Source organism: Panthera onca, chromosome A3, assembly GCF_046562875.1.
Source record: "Panthera onca isolate mPanOnc1 chromosome A3, mPanOnc1 haplotype 2, whole genome shotgun sequence".
Lineage (NCBI taxonomy): Eukaryota > Metazoa > Chordata > Mammalia > Carnivora > Felidae > Panthera > Panthera onca.
The window spans coordinates 85,951,406-85,979,247 of NC_138341.1; the positions used below are offsets into that span (position 1 = coordinate 85,951,406).

General features: G+C 44.8%; 1 protein-coding gene across 2 annotated transcripts in view; it reads right to left on the minus strand.

Moving 5' to 3' along the window:
- Positions 1 to 27,842, minus strand: part of UXS1 (UDP-glucuronate decarboxylase 1) — a 96,334-nt gene that overhangs the window by 57,165 nt on the left and 11,327 nt on the right. Inside the window, exons 2-5 of one of the 2 annotated variants that reach the window (XM_060610059.3) lie at positions 9,832 to 9,859; positions 8,483 to 8,546; positions 7,364 to 7,407; positions 2,043 to 2,103 (exon numbers count right to left, since the gene is read on the minus strand). In XM_060610059.3, the coding sequence (XP_060466042.1) occupies positions 2,043 to 2,103; positions 7,364 to 7,407; positions 8,483 to 8,546; positions 9,832 to 9,859 (197 nt within the window). The remainder of the gene's footprint in view (positions 1 to 2,042; positions 2,104 to 7,363; positions 7,408 to 8,482; positions 8,547 to 9,831; positions 9,860 to 27,842) is intronic. The other variant, XM_060610068.3, reaches the window with a different exon arrangement.

Genomic DNA, 27,842 nt, shown 5'->3' on the forward strand with positions numbered 1-27,842 from the left:
AAAAAGGATCCTACATTAACCAATTGAGATTTATCCAGATATGCAAGATCAATTGCAAAATGAACAAACTAGGGGCAGAAGGGAATCTGGTCAACTTGATAAAAGACATCTATGACAAGCCCTCAGCTAACACCATATTTAATGGTGAAAGACAAAACTTTCCCCTAAGATGAGGAATAAGACAAGGATGTCTGCTCTTCCCACTTCTGTTCAACACTGTATTAAGGATTCTGGCCAAGACAATTAGGCAAGGAAGTGAAACAAAAAGTATTCACACTGATAAGGCAGAAGTTAAACCACCTATAACTGCAGACGGTAGGATCTTATACAATATATTGAAAAGTCCTCAGGAACCTGAAACTATTAGAATCCAATGGTTTCAGCAATTTGCAGGATATGAGAAAAGTCAAAAATCTACTGTAGTTCTATTTACTTGCAATAAATACAAAATAGAAAAATGGAAAAAACAATTCCATTTATGCCAACATCAGAAAGTATAAAACACTTCATTCAGAATAAATTTAACATAAGAAGTGTGAAACTTATACTGTGAAAACTATAAACAAAAAGAATGCTAAAAGAAATTAATGATGTGAATAAATAGAAAGCCTCCCCTCCCCACCGTTCTCAAGGATCCGGAAGACAATATTGTTAAGATAGCAATAATACCCAAATTCATCTATAGATTCGATGTGGTCTGTATCAAAATCTCAGGTGGTTTCTTTGAAGAAACTGATGAGTTAATTCTAAAATTCACCAGGCCTGTAAGGGATCCAGAGTAGGCAAAACTACCTTAAAAAAGAAGACAAAGTGGGGGGGATTCACACTTCCCAATTTCAAAACTTAGTATAAACATACAGTAACCAAGACAGTAATACTGGCCTAAGGACAGACAGGATCAATGGAACGGAACTAAGAGTCCGGAAATAAATATTTTCACTATGGTCAGTTGGTTTTTGACAAGGGTACCAAGACAATTCAATGGGAGACGATCAGTCTCGTCAGCCAATGGCGCTAGGTATATACCCAAGAAAAAGGAAAAAAGCTAGGTCTTCACAAAAAGTTAAACACACCTTTGGTTCACAGCAGCTTTATTCACAATGGCCTAAAGTAGAAACAACCCCAACTGTCCATCAATTGATAAATGGATAAACAAAATGTGGTACACCCATAATATGGAATGTTATCCAGCCACAGAAAGAAATGAAGCACTGATTTGTGCTGCAGCATGGCTGAACCTTAGAAACATTACTCTAAGAAGTCAGATACTAAAGACCACATAGTCTATCATTTCATTCACAGGAAACGTCCAAAACAAGCAAATCTATAGAGACAGAAAGTAGTTTCAGTGCTTGCCAGGAGCTGGGAGGAGGATGGCCGGCAAAGGGGGTAGGGCTTCTTTCTGAAGTGATGAAAACATTCTAGAAATACAATATGATGCTGTTGTGACTTTGTGAACACACTATACATCATATTTGGTATGGATGACCTACGGTATGTGAATTATACCTCTTTTTAAAAAAGCAAGTTTTGGGGCACCTGGGTGGCTCAGTTGGTTAAGCATCCGACTTCGGCTCAGGTCACAATCTCACTGTCCGTGAGTTCGAGCCCCACGTCGGGCTCTGTGCTGACTGCTCAGAGCCTGGAGCCCGTTTCAGATTCTGTGTCTCCCTCTCTCTCTGACCCTCCCCCATTCATGCTCTGTCTCTCTCTGTCTCAAAAATAAATAAACGTTAAAAAAACAAATTTAAAAAAAGCAAGTTTCTTGGGGTGCCTGGGTGGCTCAGTCAGTTAAGCATCCAACTCTTGATCTCAACTCAGATCATGATCTCACGGTTCATGGGATTGAGCCCCGTGTCAGTGTCAGACTCTGCGCCGACAGCATGAAGCCTACTCGGGATTCTCTCTCTCCCTCTCTCCCTGCCCCTCCCCCCTTCTCTGTCTCCCTCTCTCTCTCAAAATAAATGAATAAACATTAACAACAACAACAAAAAAAGCAAGTGTCTGGATATTACAAATATTAATCAGATGTGCAAACTTACCAAAATTCTTTTACGGTCCTTTTCAGATAAAAATTTTACTGGCGGGTATTTCTGGGTGAAGCTGTAGAACGTGAAGAGATTAGAAAAGTCAAACATCTCCTGTGAAGATTTTCTCTAGTCCCAACAAAACAAAGGCTAGATTGTGGAATTATCACTGTCAGCCCTTCTAGCCATTCCAAAGAGGCTACAGGAACCAAGCAACTCCCGGCTCGTTCGAATTCAAGAAATATGCAACCGCTCCTTGGGCAGAATCAAGCTGAGGATTGCGAGTCCGTGCTTGAGAAGGGAACATTTGTCACTGCACAGGCTGTGAGGAGCCAGAGCTAAACACAAAACATGGGAGGTGGCAGCGTCCTCACAATGCTGTCTGGGGGTCTGGAAGGAAGAAAGCAGCCTCGTGAAGTCACAGATCCAAAGCAGGAGATTGTGCCTTACAAGGGTAAGAAATGAAAAAACGAAGCCTGTTCCCTTATTCTGGCCGATTTCACAATTGCATCATCTGTTTCTACACCAGTGCCACCAGACAAGATGACTGGGCATCAGCACTTTCTGTCTCCCACAGTCCGCTCTGAACCCATCTTAAGTGTCACTTTACCCTTCCAATGCCTCTTGCCCCTGGTAAAGGTTCCATGGTCCCCAACCCACACTGATGTTTCGGGGCAGGGCAACGCAAGTGTCAGATAAAACATCAACCGAGAGTTGATAAATGCAGATTTGAAACATCCATTCTTGAAGTGGTTCAGTTAGGAACAAAAGTGCTGTAAGTAAGTTCAGAGAAATCAACTTTGCAGTCATTATTTTAACTGGAGAGGTGCCAGGGGCACTGTCTCATGCCCTCCACATCCCCAGCTGGGATACAGAATGCATTTCCTTAATGGTCGCTGAACTGAACAGAATATGACAGGTCATTAGACAGAAGACCTTGAAGCAAGTGTTTCTCATCTCTTGGAAGAGTGGAAACATGCTTAAATTGGAGCTTGGGGCAGGAGGGCTTTCTCTTACAATGCAGATGAATTCCCCTATTAAGAGCTTCCAGATTCTCAAAAGGTCAAGCTCCCCTTGCAGACTACAAAACCAGACACAGGCAGGTGGGAGCATCTGAGGGAACTGGTGACAATCTTGGGCTTCTCCCTTACTAGTTCTGTGACCCAGAGCAAGACCCCCAAGAGCTCTGTGCACATCAGGGCCTTCTGCTCCGTCAATGGTAACCACAGCACCTCCCCGAGAGGGCTGCCCTGGCATGGACTGTCTTTACCACAGGCAGCCATGGTGAGGGCCGAGTGAATGCTCTCACAGCGGCCGTGGAACAGGGCAAGCTCCGCCTGCTAGAACACTGGCAGCCTTCAGGGAGCCTGACAGATGTCTTGTTTGCAAAGTGACACTTCTTGTCATTCCAAGTACTTCCTCCATCAGTCAGCTGGAGGGGGGCCAAGCAAACGACAGCACTGCCTGCGTGCACCCCTCACATGGGCCCGATGTCCCCTCTCTTCTCTGAGCGCCCCACATCCACCGTTCTGCCTCAGTCCCAAATTCTGCAACCAGCCACGTGGTGCATCTGCAATGTCTCTCTCCTTCCAGGCCGACCCTCTGCCTACCTGCCCACTGTGGCCCACTTGTACTGGGAAGAAAACAGCAAACAGTTTTCTTACAGGAAATATACTTAAAAGAAATAAAACTGAAGCAAAAACATTAACTGCCTGACACAAGGTCACATGTGAAGTACAGACTGATAAACCTACTTCAAACAGTGTGTGCTAAAACTTAAAAAAAAAAAAAAAAAGAAGACATTGGCTGGGCTTCTTGCTGTTTTTCTTCAACATGTAGCAACCAAGTTTCAGACTGCATATGTATGATCAAGTGATTAAAGTGTTGGAAAAACTCTCACAACCCTCATTTCTTCCTTTTAGAAGCCAGGCACACAAAGCCAGAAGCAAGAGCAGGCGGAAAGCTCCTTCGGGGTCCTCCTCAGTCCGCACTTCACACTGTTGGCCTTCCTGCAGCCACAGACGACAGAGTTATGGGACTGCATGAGGGGACTGAGCGGCAACGCTGAGGTGGTCGTGTGAGGTGACTGCACGGCAACTCTCAGGTGACTGTGTGAGGTGACCCCATGGTAACTCTGTGACAGCATGAGGTGACCGTGTGGGAACTCTGAGGCAGTGACTCCGGGGGTGACCACATGGTAACCTGTGACTGCGTGAGGTGACTGCTTGGGAACTCTGAGGTCACCGCTTGAGGTGACTGCGTGGTAACTCTGTGGTGACAATGTGAGCTGGTTCTGATGTGGTGCTAGCTGGGCCACTCCTTCCGCACATCATTCAGCCCTCCCCTGCTGCACTTGCCAAGCACTGAACAGAGTGGGCAAGGAAGAGGCATAGGCTTCTTTAAAGGCATGAAGTAGGTTAAAACCCTATGTAGTAGCATACTGGCTCATCCATACATTCATTTGGGAACTTTTTAATGAGCACCTATTTTGTGCCACACGCTGAGGATACAGAAGCAAACAACATAGAGGATCAAGGCCCTGCCCACATGAAGCCTGCAGTCGGCATTTCTGAGTATGAGAGAGACAAGTAAGCAAGGGAGGCAGAATGTAGCACGAATTGAATAATGGAACTTTTCTTACCCCCCAAAATTAATCCTTTAGTAATTATTCTATGCCATTCCAGACTCTACCCTTACTGTTCATTAAAGTAGCAATAGTAAGAAGTGTTTTTACCTAGAATTTAAGTTCTCATCATGACTTGCTATCTATTCACAGAAAATATAAAGATATGGAGATGAAATTAAACAAATGGCAGGCAATCAAACTCTTAAGAAATGGGAGGGGGTGTTGTAAAGAAGAGAAAAAACTCACACAACCCACTTACTCAGGCTTCTCGAAGGGCACTGTCCCCATTTCTTTCCTTGTATGAATATAATCTTTACCTTTCAAAAATATCCTTAAATATCTTGGGGGCCACTTTGCCCCCAGGTGACAAGCACATCAACACAATGTAGTCCAGTTACATTCTTATCTTGCTCACGTCAAGATGGGTGTTTGATCATTCTTAGCACATAAATCAGTCAAGAAAAATAAAACCTGACAGAGCTCCATCGATTTCTACCACAAAGTCTTGTCCATACTTGACTTTCTAACACACACAATAACTCGGGCTCATCCGTCGCCTGACTTGATCACCAAACTGGAGAACAGAACCAGCTGAGGATGAATAACTAGTAAAGCAGCCCCAAGAGGCAAATGCTTAACCTCTACACCCATCCTAAAGGGAGCTCTCACAGCTTGACAAGAATGAGTTACTGGTAGTTTCTTCAACATTACATTCATACTTGTGCTTCTCTTTCCTATTTAAAAAGCACAAATATTGTCACAAAAGTATCAAAAGGAATCATAAAATTCTCCTATTTCAAGAGATCTCGTGTGTAAGCCATTGCTTTAGGGAAGGGTTATACAATTGATTCACTTTTCATAAATGAATATTACTCTCTAAAGAAAATAATCACTGGCAGGCCTTTATTTTTTATTTTTTTATTTTTTTGGCCAACATAAAACCTGGTTGGTTATTTCTTACCATAAGCAATTTTTTTTTTAAGTTTCAACTAAAATCTCTCAAATTCTACCAGTCTTATTAAAGGTGGAATTTCTGGCTCCCATCCAGTGAAATGTTACCAGCAGCATAATTTCAGCCCAAATCACAGCAAGAAAAATTTAAAGAACAAATCACAACTTTATATTACTAACTCAATCTGCTAAAAAATAACAACTTTTAGTAGAGCAAGAGTTGAAATTAATAGTTTGTATGACTGCATATAAACTATCAATTGAGGACAAAGAAGAAAATGAATGAACATATTTAGTTTGATGATTCTTCACCCTTATTTCTCTGCGATCATTTATCGCAGACACCGCAATCAAAGAAAAAATTGCTCTCCATTTCTTTTATGAATCTGGGCTTGATAAAGGCTCATACAATACTGATACACATCATCCAAACCCATGCCAAGGTAAGGAAAAAAAAAATAACGTCAACTTTAATGAGGGTTTTCATTTTTCTGTTTTAAACCTCTAAAAACCCAACTGTTATGCTGGATGCACAGTTTTCCAGATAAACTCAAGGGAAAAGTTCCAGTGCCCCGAGCTCCAATGTTTTGGAGAGAGGGGGAATGTGGGCACAACAGAACTACACACAGCAGGAGGAGAGTCGGGGAAAACACCAAGACAAATGGTGAGGAGCAACTTGCTCTGGAATCTGATTCAAGTAAGTTCCCACCATATTATACAATTCTTCCCTCCCAGCCACTTCACCTGGACTCAATTCTGGAACCTTCCTGAGGTATGGTGACAAGCAAACAAGTGACCCCTAATTTCTTACAGTACTTACATATAGTACTGGATTTCAGACCCTCCAGTTTTGTTTTGTTTTTTTTTTCTTCTTTTGGAATTCCCTCAGATTAATCAGTATATGCTAGAAACCATCTGATTGCCTTGCATAACTTAAAAGAAGGTAAGGCCTAGCCTCAACTTGTATGTCACGAATTTTCAGGAACTGAGAAATTCACGGGGTTCAGAAAAGGAAGATTTCAACACACCTAGATCCTATCTTCTTCTAATGTTTGGAACATTTGAGCATTATATTCAAATCAGGATTAAAAACAAAAACCAAAACATTTATGTGGTTATTTGTTTAGATATGAGAGTTTGTAGAAATCAAACTGACGGATAACAGAGGAAGGACTTTTAATTTTTTTTTTTTTTTTTTCAACGTTTATTTACTTTTGGGACAGAGAGAGACAGAGCATGAACGGGGGAGGGACAGAGAGAGGGAGACACAGAATCGGAAACAGGCTCCAGGCTCTGAGCCATCAGCCCAGAGCCTGACGCGGGGCTCGAACTCACGGACCGTGAGATCGTGACCTGGCTGAAGTCGGACGCTTAACCGACTGCGCCACCCAGGCGCCCCTTGGAAGGACTTTTAGTGTAGGATCTGTGTGGTTGAGCTTCAGGAAGACTCCTGAAACAATTAACTTTATTGAAATAAATAAGTTTTTTTTCCTAGAGAGAACCCATAGCTTTCATCAGAAATAGTTTGTAAAAAGCAAAATAAAGGAAGATAAAGCTTTAAAAACACTGCATCAAATTTGACAGTAAACATCTACCTTCTCACAGAAAAAAGTTCTTATGTTGAAAGCACCTAACACCTCTCATATTATAGAATTACATGGTTAAAAAAAATAATGACAGAGGTGGGATGAGCTTATACCAGATGCTGACCTTCTAAAGTCAGTAAATAGAAGGATTTTCCTTAAAAATGTGCACATACCTTTTCTCCAAATCTCTGATTTTCTCTCTTAGTGGTTCAACAATCTAAAACAAAAATAACCAAAATTACTTTTGAAGCAAAGAGAGTTCTCCACCATCCCTCTTTGATGTTCCACACAGACATGATGTAACACAAATCAGATTTTAATTTCTTCTACTATCCACTTCCAGTTTGAAATTAAGTTAGATCACTTGAATCACACGTTAAGAATTGAGATGATAAACTGTATGTTGGAACTCTTACTCCAGAGACACTTAAGTCTCTCAGAAAATTAACTTTTTACTTTCCTTACTAGTGAGCAAAGTGGTTGAGGCTCACAAAAAACAGACAGATCACCACCACCCGTTCTTTTTAGGAACTAAAGAATCCCCTAAATGTTGCCCTCCCCTAAAAGCTTAACCTCTTGTTTCTGCACATAATCGCCATGTCATCTGCTTAGCACATGAATGAATGGCAGGCTGTGAGCCGACCCACAATGCTGTGTTTTAACACAGGGAGCTCAATCCAAGGGCTTCTCCAGGACTGTGACATTTGGCTTCGAACCAAAATGAGGGACTCTCCATCCCCTCCCATAGCCCACGTCACACTAGCATACCTATATCTGCAATTATTTGACTAAAAGCATAAGCGATTATTTTCAAACAGAAGGTGTATAAATCCACCAGAGGAGCTAGCTTTCTCGGAGGTGGGTGTGTGACTTCCCCCATCTGTGCATGTGGGCACCCTCTGTGTTTCCAGAGGCCCAGCATCTGAGTTGGGCTGGTTTTCCTTTCGACATCTGCTCTGGCACTTGCCTCCACCCCTGGTACTCACCTCCCCCTCTCTAAGAAATTCTCGAAGGTCACTTGAGAAGTCGTAACAAACTTTTAAAACCATTTTGCCTCTGAGTAGGAATTCAGTACATCACACCTTGATAAAACAGACAAACGCTAACACAGGGATGCATCCAGAGCATAAGAGACAGAAAGGCTCCTCTAAATAAGGGTAAATTTTGGAGATGTTTTCCAAATCGCGTAATAGCAGCAAGCTGCCACATTAAAGACAGCAGCACCAGCGAAGGAGCTGAAATTGACAAACATAACGAAAAAACCAGAAACAAATTACGGGAAAGGAACTAACCTCTTCAATCTTGCTCTCGATTTTGAGTTCACCGTTTTCCTGCATAGACCTGTTGAGTAGAAAGCTACAAAACTGAGATCCACTGAAAGGCTTGGCGACCTCAAGATTTATTTGTGAACAAAGTACAACACACACCAACGCCTGCAGACCACCTCACCGCTCCCCTTCCCAAACATCGGTCCCGGGCTCCAGTTCCCTCCAGAAGGGGGTTACACTAGAGGAACAGAAGACAGCGGAGGAGAGGAAACCTCAAGTTCATCTCACCCCCTCACCTCTACCGCAGAAGGGTTATTTCTATTCAACTAAAATAATCTCACTTGCATGTTACACCCAACATGGGATTATAAATTAGAGGCAGGAAGCGTGTCTATAGGAGTCCAAGTCTCTCGGCTGGGTTTTCCTTGGGCTTTAATGCAAAATGGAGCTTTTCCAAGCGAAAAAACAGAGTTCCTTTAAATGGGATCTGAGCACCCCTCCTAGTCACACACAGAAAGAAGCCTTTGTCAGGAGACACTCATGACCTAGCGGTGGCAATCAGATCAACACGGCCCCACCGGCCTTGCAAAGTCTACTCAATATGAAAAGCCTGGTGGGGACACAGCAACCCTTTGCCCTAGTGGCCTCCTGCAGGGACATTCAACTTCCAAACTCACCACGAGCACGGCCACCGTGGCTGTGGCTCTTTTATTTTCACCAGCAAGAAGTAGAGAGTGGAGCAAATTTTGCTTCAAACGTAAAACTGTACTAGCAGTGTCAAATTTGTTTTTATGATGAACGCCTGTTATTATTATTATTATTATTATTATTATTTTTTAGAACATAAACACAAAGATTTTACTCTTCTGAGTGCCCCTCCCGCATTTATCATGAAGAACAAATAATGCACACTCAGTCGGAAGCCTCCCTGGGCCTAATCCTGAGGTAAACAGATGACTTCAGCCTTCACGGTCTGCTCCCAGGGCCAGGGGCCAGCCGTGGTTTCCCTAAGACAGCCTCTTTTTCAAAAGGCTTTGGAAAAGCGTGCCCCCTGTGTGCCTGCTTGAGCCACCCTGAAACACACCTTACATTTCAGCCGTGTAAAAGCTAGGGTCAGCCCCTTACTGCGTACCAAAGGAGGGAAGGGACCCTGAGGTGGGCAATGCAAGGGAGCCAACCGGTAAAAATGGGTAAGTAGCAAAATCAGATGTATTCCTCGAGAACGTAAGGAGAAAGACAAAGCTCAGGTGTGCGGATAGCAGAAAGACTCAGTTTCGCTTTGTAAATATTCTGCAATTAACCCATGACATGTAATGACTGAAATGCATCTACGAAACCCCACCAACAGCATCCAAGTTATTAAAAAGAGTTACCTCATGTTAACGAAGTTGCCCCAAACAGCTGTAAGGGAAAGAAGAAGAAAATAGGTCAATATTTAACTTCATGACATTCAAGGATTTCAACGAATAGAGTTTTAATATTTAACGAGTATTTTCAAGTACACTAAGAAATCTGAATTACAGCTCACGAAGACAACAAAATGCACACTTTTAAAGGATTAAGTCCTACTAAAACGTAAGTGAAAAAGGATCCTATGCCTCTCTTTAATTCTGGAATACCTCTTGTGGGGTCTGGAGTTCAACTATGCTTGTGTTTGGATAAACAGTATGTCCTCAACCTTTGTTTGAGGAAAAGCCAGGCAGGAGAATCAAAGAACTGCAGGCCTGAAAGAGATCCCAGGGCTCGGTGCAACCTCTTTCTTTAAATCTCTATGAAACCAAAACCCAGAGAAGTTAAATAACGGGCCGAAGCCATGGCTTAACCTCACCTGGAAGTCCATCATCTCTCAGCACTTACCATGTCTCTCTCATATTCCAGTTTCCGGTCAGCTGGCCTGCCTCCTTGATTATAGACACTCGGAGGGTGGGTCATCATGTGTACACAGCTGGTGCCCAGTAAATGTGCACAAATCAGCCCCAGCTGCAACACTGACGTCCTGCCATGGCTGACTTTGAAACATACTACCAGACCACGAGCGCCCATGTGACGTCACAGAACAGAGGATTACTTCATAAGGAAACCTTCTGCATGAATGAGTGGTTCTAATATTGTGTACACATTCCTGCTTGTTTGTTTTATATTTTTATTTTATTTTTGAGACAGAGAGAGACAGAGCATGAACGGGGAAGGGTCAGAGACAGAGGGAGACACAGAATCTGAAACAGGCTCCAGGCTCTGAGCTGTCAGCACAGAGCCTGACGCGGGGCTCGAACTCACGGACCGTGAGATCATGACCTGAGCTGAAGTCGGATGCTTAACCGACTGAGCCACCCAGGCGCCCCTACGCATTTCTGTTTGGCTCTTATGTAGTCACTCCCCAAATGGTGAACACCTCCTCAGGTCCAGGTGCTCTTACATGCTGGGGAAAGAGAGAGAGCAAAGACAAAGACCCTCCCCATCCCGGGGATGGTGATTCTGTGAGCTGGGAAAGGCATTAAGGTTAGTACCTACTCTGAGGCACCTTCTTATGGTCATCCTCCGGTACGTAGTAGGGTTTAACAAATAGTTACAGAATAGGACTTAACTTCCCAAAATCACATTTTGCTGATTCCATAAAAGCACATTCCCCTCCGAAAGGAGGAAGCAACTAATACATAAGACAGCAATAAATAACTAAAAGTGGCAAAAATGCAAGAAATGGGAGAAATTAAAGTAAGTCCATACTACATTCCTTATTCATTAAAAAAAATAATGTTTTTTACCTTTGGACCATGTGATCTTACTTTTGAGTATTATCCTCAGGATACACATTTATACACAGGAAAGTTGCCTTCACAAATCATGGCTTTATTTATACTAAAAAGGGGTGAGGGAAAAATCAAAATATCCTAGAATGGGGGAACTGTTATATAAATTATGATACAGCCATTCAATGGAATCGCAAAGCCATTAAATATCACTGTGACTTTTATCAAACAGAGAAGAAAATAACAAGTGTCGACAAGCATGTGGAGAAAAGGGAACCATCATGTACTGTTGGTGGGAATGTAAACTGGTGCAGCCACTATGGAAAACAGTAAGAGGTTCCTCAAAAAAATTAAAAATAGAAATACCATGTGATCTAGCAACTCCATTTCTGGGTATTTATCTCAAGGAAACAAAAACGCTAACTGGAAGAGATACGCATTCTCAGGTTCACCGCAACATTACTGACAATAGCCAGGACACAGATACAACTCAAGTGTCCATCATTGGATGCGTGGAATATTATTCAGCCATAAAAAGAAACAAACAAACAAAAAAAAGGAAATCCTGTCACTTGAGGTAACATGGATGGACTTTGAGGGCATTATGCTAAGTGAAATAAGTCAAAGACAAACACTGCATGATCTCACTTATACGTGGAATGTTAGAACAAAACAAGAAACCAAAGTTGATAAATACAGAGAATACATTACTGGTTGCCAGAGGTGAACATGTAGGTATTGGTGAAATGGGTGAAGGTAGTCAAAATAAAAAAGTCCTGGGGATGTCATTTAGAGCATGGTGACTACAGTTAATAATATAACACTGCATAAGTGAAAGTTGCTAAGAGTGAATCTTCAAAGTTCTCATCATACACACAGTGTAAATATGTGATGTAATGGATGGTAACCAGAGTTACATAATATATATTACGTATTATGTGTATTTATATATAGTATATATATAGTGTATATAGTATATTTATATATAGTATATATATATATAAAAATACATATTATGTAATATGTACTAACACATTATATATTGCTGTTACCAAATAATACTGTTACATGTCAATTATATCTCAATTAAAAATATAACTATGAAAACACATTGTAACATGGTAATGCAATTATGACCATTTCAGATGAGAAAATACATATGCAGTATGACTTCCACTACTAAGAACCACGCAGAATAAAAAGACGGTCCGAAGATGCCAAAATATTGTTCAAATGGTGACATAATTGTTTATTTTTCCATGCATCTATGTTCCTTCCTACTTTGTTTTCTAGCAAAGGAGGGAAAAGATTTCCAAACCTTTGCTGAATTCTTTGCCCCCCACACCATCTGCCCCCCCCCCTACTACCATGAGGTGGCCCCCACCCAGAAGGCCCAGGAACATCTGGGTCAGTGGTCAGCTTGGACACCCAGCATTGTGGACCAACCAGCAGTTGCCAAACCCCATGGATCCTGTTCTCCACTATGTATCTCAAATAAACACATCGTCTCATTTTGGCTTTAGGATTCTGCTTGTCAGAATATGCCAGGAAGCAGTCCCTCTCTGGCTGTGGAACCTCAGGAGGGGGGAAATTAATTATCCATAACTTAAGATGCCTTCAGGATAGATAACACCTTTGACAGCCTTTTCAAATCATTCCATGGTTACTAGTTTATTCGGTTTCTTTTTAACCTTTTCTTGAGTGGGTTTAAAATGTCTCAGAGACATTTCTCAATCCTTCCATCATCCTTAGACTACCTCAGAGCACATAAGGCTGCCCCCTCTCCTAGACATCTTCTCCCTACTTGAAGTACAGACACCAGGGCTCTGAGGGCTCTCCCCTTCCCTACTGGTCCTGCATAAACACTCCTCCCTGGGTGGCAGGTGAGGACCCTGGGATCTGTCCTGAGGAATAATGCTCATGACCACATCGTTGCCACCCTTAATGAGGGGATAATAATGGCCATCATGGCTAATGCCCAAACCTATTCTTGTGGCTCAGACTTCTTCCACTGGCTCCCTGCACTTGGAAAAACCTCCTGCACTTCCCAGTTCACCCCCCCAGAGCTTCATGAACCCCATCTCCCCTCCTCACCAATCAGACCTCCACGCCCACCCCCCCCAAGCCCCGCCCACCACTTGCAGCTTCCACCCTCCCTAAAGCAGCTCCACCTGTGGTGGTCTCCTTGGCCAGAACGCCTCACCTGAGCATTCCGTTGCTGAGAAAGCTTCTTCAACCTCCCTCCCTGCTCCAGGGGACAGGAGGAGACCCTCCATGTTGTCACAGCACCCACACTACACACCTCTTTTTAATAGGTGGTTTACAGGTGGGTTTCCCTGAACACCAAACACATGCAGCCAGCCACCAAAATTAGTGGAATGGAGGAGGTAAGGAATGTTTTCACTTTATTACACTTATCCCTCGCTTAGTACTTTTATCTTCAGAAGTGTTATTACTAATTAATCTTTAAGATGTTTTTATGTCAAGTGTTTTTGGCCTCCTTTTAAATTCTCAACAGCTACACCGCCTGCTTTGTTTTGAAGAACAAAAAGGACTCAGCACCCAGCTCAGACAAAAAACACACACAGCAGGCAGGGAAAGCTCCTGAATTACTGCAGACTCACTTCAAGGGGGGAAAACACAAGCAATTTCCAACAATTACAGAGCCTTGTTCCTGGTGTTCAGTGTAGACTAGCCTAGAACCTTGCACAGCATGGAGTTTAAAAGTTAAACATTGCTAAAAATTAATGTTGCTCTTAGAATTTTGCAACCTGCTTAAGTTAATCTGACCCACCTTACAGTGTCTCAAAAGGATCTCTGAGAATTACGAATAGCCGTATTCTATTGATGTTTGGACTAAATGGAACTAAATTAAGTCAATTACATACCATATAAGGACTCAATATTAAGAAAGGTATTTTTTAAAAAAGATAATTATGGGGCACCTGGGTGGCTCAGTTGATTGAGCGTCCAACTCCTGATTTTGGCTCAGGTCATGATCCAGTCAGGGTTGGGCTCTGCGTTAATAGCCTGGAGCCTGCTTGGGATTCTCTCTCTCCCCCTCTGCCCCTCCCCCAGTACTCTCACTCTCTCACTCTCTCTCTCAATAAGTAAATAAACTTAAAAGGAAAAAAAGATAATCATTCGCCATCACTAACAAATGGCTTAACACCAAATTCCCTTACGCTGCTTTCAAGATATTTTAATTTATTCTAATTTTTATTGCAAAAAATACTTTGCATGCAAACTGAGGCACACTGGTTTCATGATTCTTTTACTGTCTGTATCCAAATTTCATGCTATGCAAGGAAACCCTGTTCAACAAAATCGATCACATAGAAATTTTCATTTAGGGCAGAAAAAATTGAGTGATTTTTAAGGGTATGATTAAAAATGAGTGTCCTTCTCCACGAAAGAAAAAATTAAAATGTTAACTCAATGCTTCTGTGGTCTCTATTAATCTAACATGGTTTCTTAAATATTAATCAGGTATCACTTTTATTTTTTATTTTTTTAACTTTTATTTATTCTTGAGACAGAGAGAGACAGAACATGAACATGGGAGGGGCAGAGAGAGAGGGAGACACAGAATCTGAAATAGGCTCCGAGCTGTCAGCACAGAGCCCGATGCGGGGCTCGAACTCAAGGACCGCAAGATCATGACCTGAGCTGAAGTCGGACGCCCAACCGACCAAGCCTCCCAGGCACCCCAAGTATCACTTTTAGAATGTAATTTCTCAATCTGCAATCTGTGGGTCTCCACTGAATTCCTGAATGAGTTTCAGGAAGTCTTGGGAAAATCCTAGAAAGTCCACACAAAACCACACATACAAAGCTTTCAAAACTCCCCAATAAAAGTTTGAAATTTCAGAGGTGCACTGGTTTTAGAATGTTTTAGAATGAGGATAGATTCTGAGTTCTTGAATGCCAGACTTTAGTGAAGGCACGGATTCTGCACCAGCAACCCTATTCCCCTGTTTTAAGTACCGTTGTAACACTGGATCAAACAAAACTACCATTTCTGTTTCACACCTGTACATTTTCAATGGTTGAAATATGCTTCTCAATGTTTTGTTGGGCGTTCTGATCACCATTTTCACCTAGAAAGCACATGTATTTTTGCCCTAAGTCAGAGGCAGAAGAATGAATTAGGAAAGCTGCTCTCTGGCCCAGCTAATGGGCACAAACCTGCATGACACACAGTATGCCCCATGTGCCGGCAGGCGAGGACAGCCAGACACGCTATAAACCAGCATGCCAGGGGCTCACCGACTCAGCTTGGTGATGTTAGGACAGTACAACCACACGGAGAACCCATGCAAGATTTGCCCTCTGTCTTCAATGTTTGCTAAAATCCTTTCTGGCTCATTCACCAGCCAGCCAGCCAGCTAGCCAACAAAATTGGTGCCCGCAGATGCGGAGGGCTAAGACCCTGTGCATAACTTCACCTGTATGATAGGCAACATACACATGATGGTCAGCGAGGACCAGAGGAAGAGGTGAGGCTCAGCTGGCAAGAAGCAGTAGGGTCCACCTGGAACCACAAGGGGAAACAGCTTGACCCCGTTCATGCAGGAAAAGGTAGAGCGCCAGCCACCCACAAAATGATGGGGAACCCGGATCATAAACGGGCCTTCAAAGATGGGGCAGTGGGGAGAAATGGCATGCCCACAAACTGCAGTAGGAGAGGACAGTCATCAGCATAAATGTAGGTCTCTTTTTAAAAATGCAAACATTTAGGGGCACCTGGGTGGCTCCGTCAGCTAAGTGTCCAACTCTTGATTTTGGTTCAGGTCATGATCTCACGATTTGTGCTTGAAATTTTCTTTCTCCCTCTCTCTCAGCCCCTACCCTGCTTACGTTCTCTCTCAAAACAAATAAACATTTTTTAAACATGCAAACATTTACATATTGAGCCCCTGCTAGAAGCCAAGCACTGTATGAGGTCTTGCAGCAAATGCTCCTAATCCATGTTGCCCTTTGGACTGAAAAGGTTCTGTGAGACCTAACAACGGCTAAGAATTAGCAGGGGGCAGGGAGAGAGTGGAGTGAGTGAGGGTCTGTCTTCTCTAGTCTCAAGGGATCAAATCTGGCTTCCCAGAGCCTGTGAGGCCCTACAGACCTCCTGAATCAGAATCTCTGCAGAGGAGCCTGGGCATTGTATTTTGGTAGAGAGCCCGGCCCTAAGGGATCTGGTGACCTGCCATAGCCACACCTCACCTTTGCCCACCTATCTGCTTATACAGTCCAGGCTCAAAACACTATGGTCCCTCGTAATTTCTCCAACATGCCAAGGCTGTTCCTCCTGCCTCAGGGCCTTTGCACTTACTCTTCTCCCAAATGCCTCTTTAACTTGCCTCCTTCAGTTCATCTAGGTATTGGGTCAAGTTACCTCATCAGTGAGGTCTGCCTGACCAGCCTACTAATAGTATCCCCCTTCTCTCCTCCCTCCCCATACTCAACCTGCTTTATTTTTCTTCATTGCACTTATCATCAGACAATATACCCAATGTATCTATCTATATGTGCTTGTATGTTTCCAGCCCAGAAAATGGAAGCTCCGAGACGGCAAAGACTGTTTCATTCACTACTGTTCTCTAGGATACTGAGATGCTTCCTCGTAATATTCAGCGCTCACTCAGTATTTGCTGAAAGAATGAAGGAAAAGCTCTCCCAAATGATTAGGAATCCCAGTTCTAAGGCAGGAGTCATCAGCAAACTTTTTCTGTAAAGGGGCAGAGAATAAATATCTCAGGCTTTGTGGGCCATAGGATCTCTGAAGCCACTACTCAACTCTGCCACTGTAGTGTGGGCAGAGTCATAGATAATTCACAAAAGCGTGACTGTGCTCCCACACGACTTCATTCAAGGACACGGAAACGTGAATTTCGTGTGTGATGAAATAGGATTCTTTTTTTTTTTTTTTTGCCTTATTCTTCAACCGTGTAAAAATTGTTGAAACTTTCTCAGCTCAAGGGTGGGCTGGATTTGGCTCACGGTGCATAGTTTATCGTTCTGTGCTCTACGAGATACCAGGATGACTAGGTGCCATCCCAGTGCTGGAGTTCCTGTCCTTGCAGGGAAAACCGCCCAAACCCACCAATGCATAATACACATCAGAGAAGTAGAGGCTGCCATCGACCCAGTCCTGGGGAGCAGAGAGGGGACGAGAGGTCACCGAACTCTGAAGATGCGGGCTGCATACAGCCAGGGACATCTACTGGCCTGTGTAGGGGATGCCCTCGGAGGGGTGGGAGGGGGGCAATGCTGGCAGAAATACCCTGGGGAGGGAAAGATGAAGGTGTAGGGTCACGTGGGCCATGAGGGCTTTCCTGACAAGCTCCCCATGGGGATTTTCTGTTAATGAACCAAACATGGGCACCCCTGGTTCCCCTTCCTAGCATTCCCAGACAGCGGGGCTCTGGTTAGTGGGCGACCAGCTCAGAGTGTGATGCAGGGCAGCTGTGTTCTGGCCTAACAGGAAGTAGGGGTGTGAGGGACAGATGGGTCGAGAATGCAGAGGACAGGAGGGGACAGGCGGTGTATCAGGGTGGGGTGGTGAATGGGTGTTATCAGGAGACGGCTGGGGGAGGGGACCATGGTCTGGGATTAGCACATATTCCCTTGGATGCATCCCGTAGTGATCCAGGCTAAAGATGTCTACTAGGCAAGTAGAAACAGAGGCCTGGAGCTGGGAAGGCCAGCGCCAGCCAGAGGTGCAGGTAGGACACCTGCTTGTGACTCGTATGTCAGAGGTTCAAGAGAACGTGGCACTGACTGCTGCATACAGCCAGGTGATGGCCACAGCCCTGGGGAATCTCGTGACAAGGCCAAGGCCTGTGACCAGGAAGCACAGCGATGCCAGTGTCACCGCCAGTGGCCCCCCACGGGCCTTTCTTGCTCACTGTTTCTAGTCACAAGGTCATGCTATTATCTCCATTTCACAGCTGAAGATAGGAGCCACGAGGAGTCTCATGGGACTTGCTCAAGGTCACAAGGCCAGTGACAGCCCTCACTCCCCCAACACTTCCAAGTGTGAGGCCTCATTCCCAGGCCCCAGAGTCACCCCCATCTCTGGTAAAAAAAGACATCTTGATTTTGTTTTTTTCTTGCCCTGTCCTCCAAGCTAATCCCCCAGCCTCAGCGGCCCTGCGTGGCGTGTGCTCCAACTAAAACTGAGTGACGCTGAGGTCATGAGTCCTAAGGAGGGCAACAGAGCCCATGAGTGCTGAAGGTGCTCCCTATTTCAGCAGAGTGTGCAGCTATTCCCATCCCCGCTTGCTCAGGTCAAGGAAACTCTAATTTAGAGAAGCATTCAAATCAGAAGCCCTGTACAATACCAGGCACCTGGAGCTCGTGGAAAGTGAGTCTAACTGGCAGAGGAAGTTCCAGCCACACTGAAGTACATCAACACGGCTGCACGCATTCTGTGACTCTGTTTACTGTTCCTCTCAAGGTTTTCTGAGCGTGTTAACTACAACAGAACGCCTCGTCTGGGCTATGACTCACTTTGTGCCAAGTGCTCACTGAAAAGCTGTATGGTGTCATTGTGTTTTGTACACAGTGCCTCCCTGGCGGCACTAAAGACCTGACCAAAAATTCTTGGACACGCCTCCTGTCAGGAGGTGGGGTGTGTGCGTCCTCCCCTGGAATCTGGTGGACTTGTGACCCTCTCCAGCACAGGGGAGGGCAGGGGTGATGCCATGTGGCTCTTGGAGCTGGTCGCAGACAGCGTGCCCTTCCGCTAAGTTTGCTGGCACGCCGGCTCTGGGGGCCCTGGGCCGCTGTGGAAGAGGCCTGATCACCCCGCTAGCAGACAGGTCACCTGCCAGGGCTAACAGCCAGTCCTAGCTGAGCCGATCCTCAGAGGCAAAGATGTGGCAGCAAAGAAACCTCCAGGAAGTAGATTCTCCAGCCCCAGCCGTTTGAGCCATTCCAGCTGAAGTTCCGGAGAACTTCTGCATTTCCAGAAAACTTGTGCAGAGAACATCTGCATTTCAAATTCCTGACCCACTGCTTTATTACATAGCATACAAAACGGCTGCTATTTTATACCACTAAGTTTTGAAGTAACTGGTAAAGCAGTACAACATAAATAGAAACGAAACAGACAGGTATGTCCCCAGCCCTTTCGTCTACCGATGAGGCAGACCTCGACTCAACCCAGGGTACAGGATTTAATTCCTCCCCACTCGACGTATCCCCTACCAAGTGCATGTGTACCCTTCATCGCGTCCAAGCACAGCTTTGCACAGACTCGTCGCCTTGGTAAAACCCCGGGTCAGGGCTACAGTCGTGGGGAATCCCTCCCTCCCCAACCACCCGGGCTGCCTGCCTCCGCCTGAACAAAACTTTAAATGTGCTGAGGAAAGACGCATCCTTGCTCCCAGCCATGAGCCTCAACAATCCTAGTACCAGGAGACAGCAAATATCTGACTCCCCTTGGGTAACCTTTGAAGCTTTTCAAACAAGAATACACATTACTTTTTCTTTCATGCATTACTCTCGTAATAAGAAAAGTATTAAAAGTGTTTAAATGGATTGGAAGGTTCAAATTAGGAGATCTTCTTCTGTTTTTAATTCTTCAAACAAGAAGCCACTGAATGGGGATCCTTGCTTTCTGCCTGACCTGAAGGAGTCTAGCTCCAAAGCTTGGATGCTGGGCAGCCAGCCAGGTCTGTCACTGTCCTAAGCAGTTACACAGGATGAAAACTGCCCCACAGGAAAAGGATACTTGGGGTGGCCGAGCAGACCCCAGTAACTGGCAGGCTTCACAGTCCTCACGGAAAGCACCTGCTTATCGGACCTCCCTGCGACACTAGCTCTCTTCTGGGCCCTCCCGGAGGCCAGGCTGCAGGGAGAGCACCTTCTAGAGCCTGCCCTGTGTTCCCTGCATTCGAGGCTGGCAGGTCCCGAACTTGAGCTGTAAAACATTTGAAATGATTCTGACCTCCTCACAGGCTTACCTAATAAAAGCATACCAACATTCCCATGGGAAAAAATTTTGTCCCAAGAAGTTCCTTTTTTTTACAAAGTGGTTAAAAAGGCAAGAAAGCATGGGCTTTACACAGGACATCTGGTCCTCCAAAGAGTATTTACATGTTAAAAATGTCGATATTAAGTGAGAACAGAAACTTAGTAGAACCAATATCTTTTGCCTTTTAAAACTATATACATGTTTAGAACTACCCACAAGTGTATTCACAGAATACGTTTCTATACTTTTCTATTAATTTCTACATCTTGCAAGAAGAAAGTGTGAAATATGTTTTTTTGGTCTGGAGAGGACATTGAGTTCCTTCTGTCCCTTCCAGGTAGGGCAGCATCACAGCCTGCAAAGCACAGGGTGACCTATTAAATTCTCCCAAACTGGTGAGAAAAACTTGAAATCCAAAACGATTAATTCAATTATCATCTCAAGAAACTACTATTCTGTTTTAAAAGCCCGGATAAGGGGCACCTTGGTGGCTCAATCAGTTAAGCCTCCATCTGTCTGACTTCAGCTCAGGTCACGATCTCGCAGTTCACGGGTTCCAGCCCCATGTTGGGCTGTGTGCTGTCAGCTCAGAGCCCAGAGCCTGCTTCAGATTCTGTGTCTCCCTCTCTCTCTGCCCCTGCCCCACTTGTGCTCGGTCTCTCTGTCTCTCAAAAATAAAATAAATGTAAAAAAAGAAAAAAAAAAATTTAAAGCCCGGATGAGAGAAACTCTCTTCCATGGGGACTCTCCATAGGTGCGCAGGACAAATGGTTGTTTAGAACAGAGCTACACGAAGTGTGTCCCCGAGCAGTGGCAGGAGCATCATGTGGGGACTTGTCTGAAATGCCTAAGGCCCACTGAGGGCTTCAGATCAGAAACTGTGGGGTGGGGCACAGGGGTGGGGCACAGCCACTGGGTTTTAACAAGGGCTCCAAGTGATGCCAGTTGCCCTACGATCTGAGCACCTCTTCAGGAAACGGCCTCCCTTTGATCTTCTCCCATGTTCACATTCTCAGACACCCCATGTTTTGTTAAGAGGACAACAGAGTTGGGGCGCCTGGGTGGCTCAGTCAGTTAAGTGCCCAATTACTGATTTCAGCTCAGGTCATGATCTTGACATTCGTGAGTTTGAGCCCCACGTTAAGCTCCATGCGACTAGAGTAGAGCCTGCTTGAGATTCTTTCTCTCTGCCCCACCCCTAATCTCTCTCTCAAAGTAAACAAACATACTTTAGAAAAGTTCCAGAATTTCTTTTCACTGCCCCCCGCCATGTGAAGGAGGGTTCCACAGGGCACACCCTCCCCCACCCTAATGCCAGCCACGCAGGATGCACGGCTCATCCCCAGTATCCTGGCCTCCACTCCTCCACCTGTCATGAATAGGCCAGCATGGTTCCGAACATACTCAAACCTCCCTAGGCTTCCTACCCCACCGAATGTCTTAGGGATTCTTACATCATATTTCCACTTCCCACTTAGGAAATAATCAGTGCCTTATAGATGGTCTGACGTCTCTGATAGAAACCAAGTTGTTAAGATAAAGTTTGTTTAGGAATGGGTCGCTATGAGCTTGACCCAGCACACTTAGGGACAGAGCCTCTGTGTTACATTCACTGCACAGCCAAGTCCTGACATAATCACAGCATTTGACTTTCTCCCCAAAGGGGTTATTGCTCCCTCCCTTTGGTTCCCCCATGCCCAGGAGGAGTGCCCTCACCAAATGCAAGCCAATCCCTGGGTTCTCTCTGCCTGTCCTCCTGGGCAGGACACCCGAGGGACCCTTCTGCAGCCCCCTCCAGCTTTACTCACTGCCCCTTCACGCTCTCCCCCGGCACAGTAACACTGAACCCTGATGTCTGAGTGCACTGTGCTTGCGCTGACTTCAAATCCTGGCCCTGTTCTTCCCCTTTTCACAGAGGCCCTCCCAACCCTCCACTTCTCTGGGTCAGGTGACTCTCTTCTGTCATCTTTCTAAGCCCTATGTGGGCCTTACCATCCCTCAGATGCCCTCTCTGACCCTTTCTTGGTACCACTGCAGAGCTTTATACCTGCTTGTGTCTCTACCTCCTCACCAAGGTCACTGAGGTCAAGGCCCCTGTCCTGTCCATCCTATCACTCACATAAACAATGTAGCAGAATGAAAATTACAATCGAACTTCCACACACTGACCTTGAAAACCCAAGACAGTTTTTAAAGTAAAGCTTTAAGGGGCGCCTGGGTGGCTCAGGCGGTTGAGCGTCCAACTTCGGCTTAGGTCATGATCTCACACTTTGTGAGTTCGAGCGCTGTGTTGGGCTCTGGCCTGGAACCTGTTTCAGATTCTGTGTCTCCCTCCCTCTCTGCCCATCCCTCACTAGCACTGTGTCTCTTTCTCTCTCTCTCTCAAAAATAAAAACATTAAAAAAAATAAAGCTTTAAAATTCCAAATATTGAGTTATCTGTAACAGGTGTCACTCTTATTCAAGAAAGCTGTAAGAACAAGAGTTTGAAAGGAAAGAACTCTCCCATTGAAAACTTCAGCCATGCAAAACCTTCCTTTAAATGAGGACAGCCTATGATACATACATCTATCACTGAGATCTAAGCAACCATTTAGATTTTTGAATGAAATCTGTGTTAAAAGATTTTTTCCATATATTAAATACAAAAGCAAATCACAGAAAATCCATAGTATAAAAACATTTACATTTCAAAAACACCTAAATATATTTTATGAACACATAATGCACAGGAAACTATCTGGGTGATTCATACATACATCTAAATTGTCAACAAGTAACAGACAGGAAGGGAAAACTGGGTTAGCTAGAAGGGGGAGGAGCAGGGAGAGGATCTTCCAAGTGCTTCCATACTGTTAGGATGTTAAAATTATGAATTAAAAATAGACCCCCAAAGACACATATCAATGCCCTCTGCACCTTACTATCCAAATGTAAGTAACCCTTAACCACTGAAAACCTTTCTTTCTTCCAGGTTCAATTCAGCTGGGTACTCAGAGGCAACAACCTATCAACAGAAAGATAACATGGTATTTACCATGATACTTGTAACAACTATGTGTTTATTTCTCGCAGCTGGAATTAAAATACATTCTGTTCCCAAATCTTCACCTGAGAAAACCACTACTGCCTCTTCAGGAAAGGAGGCAAAAAATTTGTAAACTCGTTCCACTCAAACATATTCTCAAGGTTCTACTGCATGGTATTATATTCAATTAAGTAAACAATCAAAAACCGCTTAATCTGCACAAGACAGTAACATAAAATCTGGAGACACAGGTACGAATAAGATAGAAAAATGCCAGACCACCCCAGAAAGCAAACATGCACTTGGATTCTTCAATCTTTGCCTAAGGCTACCAAATAAGGGCATCTCTTTAGTTTTCTGACAAAAAGAAGAAACAGATTAACTAAAGAAAAAGGAGAGCAACAAAGGGTGAATCCTTCCCAGTCCAGCCCAGCATCAGTGCTATGGGCAGGAGAGACGAGAGCATGCCTTTACCATCGCTGTAGCAGATCACAAAGCCTAAATCACAATCGCAGACCTCACTTCTCAGGATTCACCCTGAAACTGACCCAGAGTTCTTGCCCTCTGATCAATTACTACCCAGTGGGAACAGAAGTCCATAGAAAGCCTCCATTTCCAGACCCTAGCACAGAGCAGGCCACTCAAAAAACATTTGCTGCCCAAGTAGATGATGAATCTGCTGAAAACTAACAAGCAACAGCTCGACTTCCTTTTCAACTAACTTCCAATGAGCATCACTGATTAGGTCTGATAGTAAGCTTGGTTGGATCTATTTTTAGATTGCCGAAGGCAAAGAAAGCCGGAAGAAAAGGTTGGGTTTTTTTTTTGTTTTGGTTTTTGTTTTGGTTTTTTTTAAGTAGGTAGGAAGGAAAGGACAGTTCAGACTCTTCACCACAACTTCCAAATGGAGGAAGGAGCCTTCATGTGGCCAAACCCAGAATGTGAAACTATGACAGAACACATAAAGGTGTAGTAACCGTTTTTAGAAAGTAGAACACTATGATTAAGAACAAGATGGAAAAAGAAAATGTGTATATGTAAGGATCAGTACAAAGCATGAAGGAGAAACTTTTTAAAAATGGAATACAACTTTGGGGGAAATTCTGCAGCTTGCTGTTAAAAGTTGCTGTGTCGAGGGGTGCCTGGGTGGCTCAGTAGGTTAAGCATCCGACTTTGGCTCAAGGTCATGATCTCACAGTTCGTGAGTTCGAGCCCCGCATGGGGCTCTGTGCTGACAGCTTAGAGCCTGGAGCCTGCTTCAAATTCTGTGTCTCCCTCCCTCTCTGCCCCTCCCCCACTAGTGCTCTGTCTGTCTCTCTCTCAAAAATAAATAAACATTAAAAAAAAAAAAACAAAAAACGTTGCTATGTCGGGGCACCTGGGTAGCTCAGTCAGTTAACCATTTGACTCAGTTTCGGCTCAGGTCAAGATCTCCCAGTTTGTGGGTTCAAGCCCCATGTTGGACTCTGTGCTGATAGCACGGAGCCTGCTTGGGATTCTCTCTCTCTCTCTCTCTCTCATTCTCTCTCTCTCTCTCTCTCTCTCTGCTCCTTCCTGGCTCATGTGTGCTCTCTCTCAAAATAAATAAACATTTTTTTTTTTTTTTAAAGTTGCTGTCAATAATATGTGTGCTACTGGATATTTATGTAAAATACTAAAGAGAAACTTGATAGACATAAATTCCACAAAAATAAAACCTACATGAAAAAAATTATAAAACTTCACTGAGGGCCAAAAAGAAAGATCTCATTGAAAATGAAGAGACATCACTACCTGTATATGGGAAGACATTTTACTATCCTAAAATTTGAAAGACTGATTTTATCATTGTACTTCATTCTGTTTTTCCACACTGAGTAAAGTACATTATTTTCCTATTTACGAATTATCTACTCTTATTTGTTTATTTATTTAGGTTGGGGGCAGAGGGCAGGGGCAGAGAATCCCAAGCGGCCTCACGCTGTCAGCACAGAGACCAACTCGGGGCTCTGGGGCTCGATCTCACAAACCGTGAGATCACAACCTGAGCAGAGACCAAGCGTCTGACGCCTAAGTGACCGAGCCACCCTGACGCCCCTTGAGGATGGTTTTAAGTTGGCCTTTTCATTTTGTATTTGAAGAGGTGGAGAAGGAAAGAAGGTGCGGGAGGGACTCAGGAGGGACATTTCAGACCACAGTGCCCACTGGAGTCATCTAGACCACAGCCACGTGTGCCACGCCCATGACCAATGCAATGATTCCCCACTGGTAGGTGGCCATCCACAGGGACAGAAGCCCATGGAATGGCTGTGTCCGTAGGTCACCCGAACAGGCCTGGAAAATGCCAGCCTTCTACCCATGGCGTTAGTCAGGAATAGCACAGCCCTGGAGAACATGAGGAAAGCCCCTGACTAACATAAGGGAAGAGGTATATGGGAGAAGCCAGATGTGGGGGTGAGTGTGACGGGGGTGTCTGTGTGGGGCTGGGGGTGAGAGCTGGGAGAGAGAGAAAGAGACATGAGTAGGACAGGACAGACTGGGTGGGCGACTGGGGAGGAGGGTGGGAGAGGGGGTGAGGGGACAGGTGGGGAATGAGGAAGGGGGAGAGGGAGAGGGAGAGAGGAAGCAGAAGGGAGTGGGCAGTGCAGGGAGTAGCAGCGACTGTAGGTGAGGTGGGTGTGTGAGAAAGGGGAGGTGGGAGTGTGGAAGGGGGGAGGGGAAGAATGGATAGGCAGACGAGGGGCAAGGGTGTTGGAGCACAAGGCGTGAGGTGGGCAGGTGCCTTAGAGGCCTCAGGAAGGTCCCGGCGCTCAGTGGTGGGGGACAGGGTAGGTGAGCCAGGCAGATGCAGGTACAAGACCCGCCACTCTGGCTCAGAAGGGCTGCGGACCCTACAAACTCAGCACCGTGTCCTGGACAGGACGCTGCTGCTGGGACAGAGGAACAGGCCTTCCAACCACCTAAGCTGCATGGGTTTCAACGCAGACCAGCTGCCCAGCAGCCACCTGGACCCACAATGCTCATCAGCCAGGTTACAGTCGCAAAGAAGAGGGGGTGCTCCCACTGCAGGGCCAAACGGAGGACCAGAAGCCAGCCGATCACCCACCAGCAAGGACCAATGCCCAGGAGTAGGGTCCTCTACAAAACCTCCTGGCCCCTCCGCCTTGTAGGCACCCCACTGGGGCTGCTTCAGAGTAAAACATTGTTTCAGCACAAGTGTCTGTAAAAGTCTACACTGAAGCTAAGAAATGGGGTTCCTTCAGGTCCCTCTACACCATGATGGAGTATCAGGCTAAGTGCCAGGGCAGGTCATATAATCACCCTATGTCTCATTTTCCCCATCTATAAAATGGGGAGATTATCCCCGCCTCCCTGCCAGACAGTAGCGTTATCAAAGCAGGCCACTCCTCATGCTGCATTACAGCATGTGCACCAGGGGTGGGAGCAGGAAGTGGGGCGGGTGGGGGGGGGGGGTTCATTACTTTGAGAGCCTGGGACAGGAATTACGTCTTTTAAATAATTAAGATGCACTGGGAATAAAGAGATCAAGGAATTAGAATAAGATTCTATCCAAAAACAAAACAAAACAAAAAAACTAAAAGGAAGAACAAGACCTAAGATCCTTATGTGGAGAACCACTGTTCGTGGCCCTTATCATTCACAGCTAGTAACCATTTCCCAAGGATTGTCACGTCAGATTAATGGGATTCTTTCATTTGACTCCAATGGAGCCATCCTAACCCTCAGTCTTCTGTTGCTGGTATAACATGGCTGTCTGCTCACATCTTTCAAAATAAATAAACGAAACTCAGATCACTTACATTACATATGTCAACAGAATTCTAAATTAGAAACAGCATGTCTGTTTTCAGAAAGACTATAAAAATGTTCAAAGATACTAACAATAAAATTCCAAGGTCTCACCACCCTAACAAAATTGTTTTCACTTTCCAAGACGTTCAGACCCTTTCTGAAAAAGACTACGATAAAGCAGTCCAAGCGTTTGCTACTGATACTTTACAGCACGTAACTTATTTTGGTTAGAAACATAGAAAGCTTAACCAGAAACTCAAAGAAACTGACGGATTAACTTGATGTTCACCCTTGCTCTTCAAAGGGGTTCCTCGGTCCACCGTCTGGGGAGCACCCACTTGCCCGCTGTCACTGCCCTTCCTGAGCAAGGACAGTCCCTCCCCACAGGTCACTTTCTCACACCTACACCTGGAAACATCTTTTCTCCCAGGTGGCTCATCAACTGAAGCTATCATCTCTTTAAAGAAATTCTTTCAATTCCTCATAATGCTTTTTAAAAAGTACTACTACCTGGGTGGCTCGATCGGTTGAGCATCAGACTTCTGCTCAGGTCATGATCTCGCAACTCGTGAGTTCGAGCCCCGCGTCGGGCTTTGTGCTGACAGCTCCGAGCCTGGAGCCTGCTTTGGATTCTGTGCCTCCCTCTCTCTCTGCCCCTCCCCCGCTCAAGCTTTGTCTCTGTCTCTCTCAAAAATAAATAAACATTAAAAAGTACTACTGCCTGCAAGGTAGTAAGAAAACATAGTATTCCAATTTTATAAGTGCGTAAAAATGGAACAACAGGGTTAGGTGACTGTCTCCAAGCCAAACTATGGAGCCTAACAAGAGCAAGTGAAACTAC